The sequence below is a fragment of the Acomys russatus genome, chromosome 13 (genome assembly GCF_903995435.1).
Source record: "Acomys russatus chromosome 13, mAcoRus1.1, whole genome shotgun sequence".
In the NCBI taxonomy this organism is placed as follows: Eukaryota; Metazoa; Chordata; class Mammalia; order Rodentia; family Muridae; genus Acomys; species Acomys russatus.
In genome coordinates, this window is record NC_067149.1 from 41,238,502 (window position 1) to 41,249,418 (window position 10,917).

The 10,917-nt window shown below is 46.4% G+C and overlaps 1 protein-coding gene across 1 annotated transcript in view; it reads left to right on the forward strand.

Annotated features, from left to right (window-relative positions):
* Irak2 (interleukin 1 receptor associated kinase 2) overlaps positions 1–8,985 on the forward strand; it is a 54,783-nt gene extending 45,798 nt beyond the window's left edge. The window contains exons 10-13 of the mRNA XM_051155093.1: positions 291–353; positions 4,971–5,171; positions 7,198–7,486; positions 8,614–8,985. Coding sequence (XP_051011050.1) covers positions 291–353; positions 4,971–5,171; positions 7,198–7,486; positions 8,614–8,726 — 666 coding nt within the window. The 3' untranslated portion in view covers positions 8,727–8,985. The remainder of the gene's footprint in view (positions 1–290; positions 354–4,970; positions 5,172–7,197; positions 7,487–8,613) is intronic.
* Positions 8,986–10,917: the final 1,932 nt, after the last annotated feature.

Sequence of the window (10,917 nt, forward strand, 5' to 3'; positions counted from 1 at the left end):
ACACATTCACACACATACAAACACACATACACATACAAACACATATGCTCATTCACACACATACAAACACACACACACACACACATACAAACACATATACACATTCACACACATACACACACACATACAGGCACAAACATACACACTCACTCAATAAATACATTAATAAGTAAATGTAATAATAATGATAATAACAAAACAGAAAAGACAACGCCTCTGCCATTGCCTACATCTTCACCTCACTGTGGGTATGTGTGGATCACGCTGACTCTGTGTTCTGTCTTATGCAGGTGTTAGCTGAGGCCCTCACTGGAATCCCTGCGATGGACAAGGACCGCAGTCCAGTTTACCTGGTAAGAGATCTAGTCACTTCTGGTCAGTTGGCTGGTATCCTTGGGCACATGTCCAAGGCAGGGAGAGTCTTTGAATTCTTGGTGATCCTCCTGCCTCAGCCTTCTCTTGAGTTCTGGGGTTATAGGTGTGTGCCACACATTCAGCGGTAGCCCACCGAGGGAGCCCCTTACTGCGTCTCAGTCTGCCTTCCTTTCCTTTGCTGAGTCCCCACATGCTCCAATAAAGTGCGTCATTCATCCCATGCAGACTGTCCTTTTGACATTTACTTATTATGTATACAATGTCTGCCTGCATGGGTGCCTGCCTGCCAGAAGAGGCGCCAGATCACATTACAGATGGTTGTGAGCCACCATGTGGTTGCTGGGAATTGAACTTAGGACCTCTGGAAGAGCAGCCAGTGCTGTTAACCTCTGAGCCATCTCTCCAGCTCAGGTTTGACTGATTTCATCCTGTGGTTTCACTCACTGGTTTTATTGGGTTTCCTTTGAACTTCCTGGGTCCTGGGAGTTGGCTCGAGACTTACCTAGGTTCATGATTGACGCTTCTGTCAAGAACGCTTTGTCCTAGCCTGTGTGCAGCCCTGGCAATGGAGTCACTGCTAGTCCCAGCTTCTCTCAGCACTGGCTACAGATAAGATCTCTCTTCCCTGTAGGGCCAAGAGGTGGGGCTCAGTGAACTGCTTCTGGATCCCTTCTCTCTGGTGGTAACTTGCCTCTCTTAAACCACTCATGTGCTTGACTGTTGCATGCTGATTTCCCCTTTCTTGAATGCTGTTGAGTTTACCCAAAGATGCATAGTTAAAAGGTCATGCTCACACAGGAACTGCCGGCATTAGTGGGTTTTTTTGCGGGTGTTGAATCCTTGATGGTGTCAGGCATGCTGTGTCCTCAGATCCTGAAACCACCTACTTTCTGGCTGGACAAACGGAGGCACAGTGGGGCTTACTTTTTTACTTTCTTTTCTTTCTTTCTTTCCTTTTTTTTTTTTTTTTTAAATTTATTTTTTTTATTTTTTATGACAGGGTTTCTCTACGTAGCCTTGGCAGTCCTGGACTTGCTTTGTATATCAGGGTGGCCTCCAACTCACGGCAATCCACCTGCCTCTGCCTCCCTGAATGCTGGGATTAAAGGAATGTCCCCCCATGCCCAGCTTGGGCTTATGTTTTTATTTTATTTTTTTTTCTCCTTCTGAGACAAAATATTGTTATATTGCCCAGCTAGCTTTGAACTGCTGGATTCAAGCAATGCTTTTTTGTTTGTTGTTTGCTTGGTTTGTTTGTTTTTTGAGACAAGGTTTCTCTGAATAACAGCCCTAGCTGTCCTAGACTCACATTGTAGACAAGGCTGCCCTTGAACTCACAGAGATCCACCTGCTTCTGCCTCCCAAGTGCTGGCAATAAAGGCATGCGCAAAGGCGTGCGCCACCATGCCTGGCCTAACTTTTTTTATTATTTATTTATTTTTGTTTTTTTGAGATGGGGTTTCTCTGTGTTAGCCTTGGCCATCCTGGACTCACTTTGTAGACTAGGCTGGCCTCGAACTCACAGCAATCCGCCTGCCTCTGTCTCCGGAGTGCTGGGATTAAAGGCGTGCGCCACCACGCCCGGCTATTATTTTTATTCTTCTCTCATACATTACACCCCAACCACAGTTCTTCCCCTCAATTCCTCCCAGCACCCCCCTTCCCTTTCTCCCAGATTCACTTCTCCTCAATTTCCCTTCAAAACAAAACAAACACACAACAACAAACCGCAACAGGCCTCCCAGGGATATTAACTGAACATGACATAACAAATTACAATAAGACTGGGCATGGGCTGGAGAGATGGCTCAGAGGTTAAGAGCACCACCTGCTCTTCCAGAGGTCCTGAGTTCAATTCCAAGCAACCACGTGGTGCCTCACAACCATCTATGATGAGATTTGGTGCCCTCTTCTGGCCTCCAGGTATAAAGCGGTCATATACATTAAATAAATAAATAAATAAATCTTAAAAAAAAAAAAAAAAAAAAAAAAAAAAAGACCGGGCGCAAACCCTCATATCAAGGCTGGATGAAGCAACCTAGTAGCAGGGAATGGGTCCCCAGAGCAGGTAACAGAATCAGAGACAGCTGCTGCGCCCACTGTTAGACCCACAGGGTCATAAGGTGTATCTGGAGGACCTAGCTCAAGCCCATACATGGTCCATGATTGTTGCTTCTTTCTTTGTGAGCCCCTATGAGCCCTATGAGTTTAGTTGATTCTGTGGGCTGTGTTCTCATGGGGTCCTCTCTGGCTCCCCTGGCTCTGCCTAGAGTTTGTCTGTGGTGTCTGCATCCGCTCTCATCAGTTGCTGGATGATGCCTCTCTGATGATAGCTGGGCTGGGCACTGGTCTATTAGAGCAGAGTGTCATTAGGAATCATCATTTCATTGGCTTTTTTTTTTTTTTTTTGCCAGTCATGTCTGGAGGCTGGAGAAGGCCTTGCAGAGGAAGGGATGGCTGAGTAAGTGACAAGAATGGACCGAGGGACAGAGTAGGAGTATGTTTTAGGCAGAGAAGACAAGCCTTACTATATAGCTCAGGCTCGCTTCGAATTTACAGACTTCACCTTCAGTCTCTATAGAGTGCTAGGGTTACAGGTGTATGTCACACATCTAGCTTTAAAATGCCACATGTCTTATAATATGTAGTTATAAATATGCACATGTGTAGCCGTGATTATAATATACACACACACTAACAATAAATAAGTATACAGTAATTTGATACAAAAAATGGAGGGGTTGGCTTTGAACCCATGATTCTCCTGCCTTCAAGAGAGGCACATATCGCCATTCCTCCTTATCTGGCTTTGTTCAAGCCACGTATGCATACAGCCTTTGCTCCGCATGGGCTTGCGTTCTTCCTCCTGCTTCATTTGCAGGGGATGTAATTCCTGGCATTCTCTGTTGTTAGTCCTCAGCAACAATCTCATGGAGGCTGTCTCTTTGCTTTTTATTTGTGTTTTTTTTTTTCCCCACATATTTCTTAGTAAGATGTTTCAAATAACCTTTTGAAAAAGGCACCTCTGAAGCTGGGCGTGGTGGCGCATGCCTGTAATCTCAGCACTTGGAGGTAGAGGCAGGCGGATTGCTGTGAGTTCGAGGGTATCCTAATCTACAGAGTGAGTCCAGTACAGCCAGGGCTACACAGAGAAACCCTGTCTCAAAAAACAAAAAACAAAAAAAACAAAAAAACAAAAAAAACCCCAACCCAACCAAACCAAAAAATAACAACAAAAAACCAAAACAACCACCCCCCCCCAAAAAAAAAGAGAAAAGAAAAAGGTACCTCTGAGTTTCTTATGGTCCTGCTTGTTCCTGTTGATGCTTACAACCCCTTCTCCTGGGTCCCCAGCCTCCTCCCCTCCCCTCACCCCATTTTAATTTTCTTGGGGAAGCTGCTTGCAATTGCAGTGCCCATGTGACTCCAATCTCCGTAGGGCGGGTGCAGTCAAGGGTGACCTTCAGGGCCTGCTGCTTCTTGTCCACTTTCACCCTGAGATTTATCCCAGGCACTACAGTACCAGGGGAAACAAAAAGGGCTGTGTATGTGTTAGTAAGATTAATCCAGGAGGCCGCAGTTAAGGCGCCTGCTGTTCTTTCAGAAGACCCGAGTTCAGATCCCAGCACCCATGTCAGGTAGCTCCCAACCTTCTGTAACTCTAGCTGCAGGAACCCTCACACATGGACAGACACACAGACACACACACAGACACACACACACACACACACACACACACACACACACACACAGATAAAAATAAATCTTAAAAGCCAGGCGTGGTGGTGCAGGCCTTTAATCCCAGCACTCAGGAGGCAGAGGCAGGTAGATCTCTGAGTTTGAAGCCAGCCTGATCTACAAAGGGAGTTCCAGGACAGCCAAGGCTATTACACAGAGAAACTCTATTTCAAAAAAACCAAAAATAAATAAATAAATCTTTAAGAAAATAAGACATGATTGGGGCTGGAGAGATGGCTTGGTGGCTAATAATGCACGTGCTGTTCTCGTAGAGAAGCTGAGTTTGGTTCCCAGAACGCGCACATCCGGTAGCTTACAACCTGTACTCTGTAACTCCAGCTCCAGAGGATCTGACACCCTCTTCTGGCCTCTGAGGGTGTCTGTACTCACACATGCATACCCACTCACAGACACACATGCCTACAAATAAATACATATTTTAAAACTATTTAATTGTTAGTGCCGGGCATATGGTAAGTGCTATACAAATGATGGTTATTATTATGCACTGGGCATAAATCTTGCAAATGGAAGACATATCGGAAATGGACTTTGGATATTTATTTCTGTCTGGTGTCATGCTTTATACTTTAGGTCTGTTATTGGATTTCTATTTGTGTTACACCCAGGAATAGGCATTTCATGTTCCCACTTTCTGATGGAGCCACTGAAGCCGGACAGGTTAGGCCGCTGCAGATGAGCTGTGCCTGTCCTAGGGAATGCCCTGTGCACAGAGCAAGTCCCATGATTCTCCAGTGCTTGGGTGCTGAACTTGTTTCTAGGACACCTGCCTTTCTTTTTAAGACATTTCGCCACATCCAGCACCTCACCTGGACTTCCTCATTCTTTTCCAATAGAAGGATTTGCTTCTTGGTGAGAGTCCTAGCAGTTCTTCTGCTCTCTGCTCCCAGAAGACAGGCATGGGAAAGGTGCTGGCCAAAGAGATCTGCCGGAAGCACGTGGAGAGGAGGGCAGGGCTGCTGCCCGAGGCCTGTGTGGAAGCGTGGGCCACCGCTGTATGTGTCTGCCTGCAGAGGCGCAATGCCAGCCTGGAGAAGGTGAGCTCTCTGCTGCCTGCTGCCTTATCTAGGGCGGCTCATATGCTGGTGATGTAATAAGGCATGTTTAGCCTGCTGGAGCCATGTCGACAGTCAGGGTTGCTATGTGGGTCATGGGGGCCCCTGAGGGTGGGTGTCTGGCTGGGGCCTCTCACGGGAGCCAAACTCTTCCTCTCTTCCCGAGGCTTGCTTTCTTTCCTGATCTGTTCCTGTGGCTTTTCTTCCAACTTCCTGGAGAAGATGGTTTTTTGTTTTTTGTTTTTGTTTTTGTTTTTGTTTTTGTTTTTGAGACAAGGTTTCTCTGTGTAACAGCCCTGGCTGTCTTGAAACTCTCTTTGTAGCCCAGGCTGGCCTCAAAAATCACAACAACCTGTCTGCCTCTGCATCCTGAGTGCTGGGATTAAAGGCGTGTGCCACCATGCCTTCTCATGTTTGAACTAGGAGCTCCTTAAATTGCCTCCAGGCCTTGAACTCACTTTGTAGCCCAAGCTGGCCTTAAACTTGTGGTTCAGTTGACCTGCACTACACTCACCATACATACCCTTAATAAGAAGTTTTCATCTGGGTGGTGGTGGTGGTGGCACATACCTTTAATCCTAGCACTCAGGAGGCAGAGACAGGTGGATCTCTGAGTTCAAGGCCAGCCTGGTCTGCAGAGCAAGTTCCAGGACAGCCGGAGCCACACTGAGAAATCCTGTTTGGGAAAAAAAAAATCATTTCCTCAGTGCCTTGCAAAAATTTCAGGGTGTAGACTGGTGAGATAGCTCAGTAGGTAAATGTACTTGCTGCCAAGACTAACAATCTGAGTTCAAACCCCAGGATCCATATGGTAGGAGGAGAGAAATAACTCCTGGAAGTTGTTCTTTGACCTTGATATCTGTGTCAAAGCATATGCACATGTACACACACACACACACACACACACACACACACACACACACACACACCTAATTTTAATTTGAAAATCCCATGTGAGGATCCAAGGACAGCCAAGGCTACACAGAGAAACCTTATCTCAAGAAGACAAGAGCTGGACGGTGGTGGGGCACACCTTTAATCCCAGCACTCAGGGGGCAGAGGCAGGGGCAGGGGCAGGGGAAGGAGCAGGAGCAGGAGTAGGGGCAGAGGCAGGGGCAGAGGCAGAAGCAGAGGTAGGCGTATCACTGTGAGTTTGAGGCCAGCCTCGTCTACAAAGTGAGTCCAGAACAGCCAAGGATACACAGAGAAACTCAACCTCAAGAAACAAACAAACAAACAAAAAAGATAAAAGAGCAGTTTGCCTAGCATGCATACCCAAGCCTCTGCATTCAACTCAGGGTCTTAGAGGCACACACAGACAGACACCTGGCCACAGCTGACCTGGTCATTTCTATCAGAAGAATGGGGTACTTTCATTGGACCCCGTGGGCTCACACAATCATCTGGGGCTCTGGGTGCTGGGGTCTATCTAGTTCAGATCTCTTTAAGGTAGAGTGCTCGTCATCTGACTGCAGCTGGCATTTGACTGTAACTCCCAGAAGACCAGGTGCAGGCCTTTGGCTTTTGTAAAGACCTGTATCAGCACAAGACATCCCAAGACCAAGTTCTTAGCACAAAGGCGATTTATTTCTCCAGAGGGACAATCAGGGGACGTGGAGGAGGCTGCAAAGGCAGCGGTTGGCAGCGGCAAGCAAGACTATCAAGAGAGCAAGGGAAGTAGGAGAGGGTGTTTGTGCAGGAGTAGGGTTTTAAGGGGAGAAGGAGGAGTCTGTGCTATGATGAGTTGGTAAGTCCTGATTGGACAGGTTAGCCAAAAGATGAATTTTGATGGTTGCACCTTGGTGTTTTGTCTCAGGGATGAGTCAGTGGCCAAATAAGGGACTAGACATTGGGGGCAGGCTTTAGGAATGTAAGTTTTTAGTGAGGGAGAGGAAAAGGGGTAAAAAGGGCAAAACCTGTCTGCAGTGTTTGCTGTACTTGGCCTAGAGGGCCCCTTCAGCCTTAAACGAAGTGCCTGACCAGCGTCTTGTCTGTCTCCTTCCCCAAGGCACGAGTCTCCATGGCTGAGGTGGAGAACCAACTCCGTGGTCAGCTGTCCTTCCCTTGGAGCAGGGTTTCAGAAGGCACAGGCTCATCATCCAATACTCCAGAGGAGACAGACGATGTTGACAATTCCAGCCTCAGTGTCCCTTCTTCTGTTATGGTGGCGTCGTGTGCAAGGGTTGCTTCCTCTCCACTCTCCATGGGAAATGGAACAGCACAATCATCTACCAGTGAGAGACAGGAGGCTGACTCCTCCTCAGAGGCCTGCCCATGTGCACAGCCACCCCAGGACGGTAAGCTTGGAGAGGTGTGGTACTCATGCACGCTCATCTCCTGTGACCCTTAGGCCATCCCTCCCTTCTGCTCCTAATTCATGGCTTTGTTCAGTTATTCAGGTGTTCACTGTTAAGTGTGTGCACAAAGAGGAAGCCCAGTTCACCATTTATTTCTGTCTGTTCCCTGTCTCTTAAGCCCTGCACACCTCTGTCTCTGTACTGAGCCCTGGTCACAATTACTGCCCATTTGCCAGGACAACTGTGTGACCTCCCTCAGCCTTGATCCACTCTTGCTCTGGCTCATTAGTTCTTCCTCCAGGATCCAGAGAATGATACTTATTTTTCTTTTCTTTTCTTTTCTTTTTCTTTCTTTCTTTCTTCTTTTTTTTTTTTTTGTTGTTGTTGTTTTTTTTTTGTTTGTTTGTTTGTTTTTTTCTGAGACAGGGTTTCTCTGTGTAGCCTTGGCTGTCCTGGACTTGCTTTGAAGACCAGGCTGGCCTCGAACTCACAGTGATCTGCCTGCCTCTGCCTCCTGAGTACTGGGATTAAAGGTGTGCACCACCACGCCTGGCCAAGAGTGCTTTATAACAGCACATTGTATGGCATGTAGCTGTTGTACTTAAAAACACTTCCCTGGGCTCAGCAACACCTTGTGTATGTGGTCCCCTCTTGACTGCCTCCTCTTCCATGTCAATCACTTCTAAAGACACCTTCCATCACTGGCACTTGAGTCCAAATATGCCAGGCTTCCTAGTGAAATGAAAGTTGAGGCCTTTTTGGTGAAGTGTCACCATGTCTCGTAAACGTGACCTGCTAGTAGTCTAGGCTCTCTGACCACTTCTTTAGGGAGGGAGAAGTTAAAACCGGTATCAGTATTGTTGATGCCACACTTCTCCCCTCTTTGTGGAGGAACACGAGAGCCTCTTCTTTGTGGAAAGAGTATATGTGTGTGGTGGGGAGTTGGGGGGTGGGGTTTGTCGGGCAGAGTGCAGACTTTCCTGCAAAGGCAGAAGCCATGATGTGCTGCTTGGGTTTGGGGCCAGATTCACAAACTTGGTGGGAAACTCTGATCGAGTCTGACGTAAAGGATTTTAATAGTAACACTTATTGAAGCTACTCTTTTTCTACTTTCCGTTGAACATCAGCTACAGAGAATTCATGGAAAATTGAGATCAATGAGGCCAAAAGGAAACTGATGGAGGATATCCTACTCTACAAAGAGGAGAAACTGGACAGCATTGAGCTTTTTGGACCCTGATGACCAGAGCACATCTGAGGACCCTTATCCTCAACTGGATAGACAGTGTCCAGTCAAGGAAGAGGTCTTTGGCAGCCTGAGGTCTGTTGAGACCCATACAAGCCAAATACTAGCCCGAACAGAAGGAAACTTGGTTTCATCAGAGTTGAGTTGCAGGGACAGGGGGCAGGGGGATCTCGACTTACACAGACACCAAACTCTAGGAAGAACTCTTCCTCTTTGAGGCAAGGGGCTTATGAAGCACAATGCCTGGTATGTGACCCAACGTGGTTTTGTGATTCCAAAGAGCTCATGTTGATTACCACCCTAAGGGACGCTGTTGCTCTTGCCCCAGAAGCTCCCACTCCTCCACAACTGACAGAGCCATCCTGCAGCACCCATGGTGTTTTCTAGAGTTCTCATCTGTCAGTCATATTTGAAGACAGCTTTCTGCAAAGGCCCACTTCTTAAAAGACCTTCAGCTGGTGTCTCAGTGCAATTCTTGACTTACCTCTTAAGGTCAAGATTCTAAAAGCAAAACACTTGGCAAAGGACTCAGTAGGCTTTCTCTTTCTTCAGCTGGTGATCTTGCAAGCCACTGGTATGTATGAACTGCCTGCTTCTCACATTCATCCTCCCATCACATCAATGTTCATTCTTTTATGGAGACTCTGAGATTGTGTGGTATTTATAGTCATGAGAACTAGTCTCATGTTTGATTCTGCTGCTAGTTAAGTTAATCACTCAATGTGTGGTAACTCAGTATTCTTGTAAGGTAACAACTCCTGCTCTAGTCTCCCTTCCTCAGCTCTTGGGAGGAAAGGTGCCGCGGCCATAGAAGCACTTTGAAAATGCATCTGTCCTGTTTTTATAAAATAAATAAAAGGTATTTAGCTCATGTTTCTGCCATGTAGAAAATGTTTATGCAGTGTGTGTGTGTGTGTGTGTGTGTATTTGAAAACTCATGTTGCAAACCTTTGTTGTGAAACAGAGCTATTTCTAATTCACTATTTAACATAATTCCACTCTAGTGACTTTCTTGTAAAATAAAAATGTTTGTAATCGAGCAGTTACAATTACTTTTGTGTCTGGGTGAATGTGTACAGAATATGTTTGACTCAAGGACTCTGCTTTTATTTCTGTATTTTCATTTACAATGTTTGTGCACATTTATGTGTGAATGTGGTGTGCATACCGCCATGTGCTTGTGGAGCTCAGGGGAATGACATCAGTTTTCAATCCTTCTTCCACAAGGTCTGTTATTTTTTTGCTTCTTACACAAGGCTAGCTGGCCCATCTCTGTCTATGTAGGAGCTCTGAGATTATATATAGCTTTATTACACACCCAGCTCTTTTGTGGGTTCTGGTATTTGAACTCAAGACCTCAAGGCCTCATGGTTGTGGCAAGTGACTTAGGACAATGTCTCTTTAGGGAGGGTTTCATCAGCAGTGCCACCACTGTAATGGGGGTGGGGGTGGGGCTTTTGTAGAACCCTTCATGGATATTAAAGTTGCTTACATTTTTATTGTTACAAATAGTGATAGTTACCAGGTGTAGTGGCGCATGCCTTTAATCCCAGCATTCAGGAGGCAGAGGCAGGTGGATCTCTATGAGTCTAAGGCCAGCCTGCTCTACAGAGCAAGTTCCAGAAAAGCCAAGGCTACACAGAGAAACTCAATATGGAGAAACCAAAAAACAAACCAACCAAGGAACCAAACCAACCAAAAACCCCAACAACAGAAACAATCAAAAAACTAATAGTGATGGCTTAGGAAGGTCAACCTTCACTGTCAACTTGGGTTAACCTAGGAGTAGAGATGCTCTGGTTGTGACTATGACGGTGTTTACAGAGAGAATTAACTGAGAACAGAAGACTCAGAATTCTGAGTATGGGAGGCACCATTTCATAAGATAGCATCTTGTATTGAATAAAAGAAACAAAACAACAAAAAAACAAGTGGAAGCCAGCTGAGTGCACTTTCTGCCTCAACAGCTGTGAGCTGGCCCTGGAATGATGGTCTGTACCTTAGTGAGTATGACAGCGTCTTCCTTGTCTTTCTTGTTTTGGTGCCTGCCTCTGCTTCCCAAGTGCTGGGAGTAAAGGCGAGCGCCACCACTGCCCAGCGTGGGGTGTCTTATGTATCCCAGGCTGGCCTGGAATTTCTGATCGTCCCCTCCAAAACTTCCTAGTGCTGGGATTTACAGGCTAGC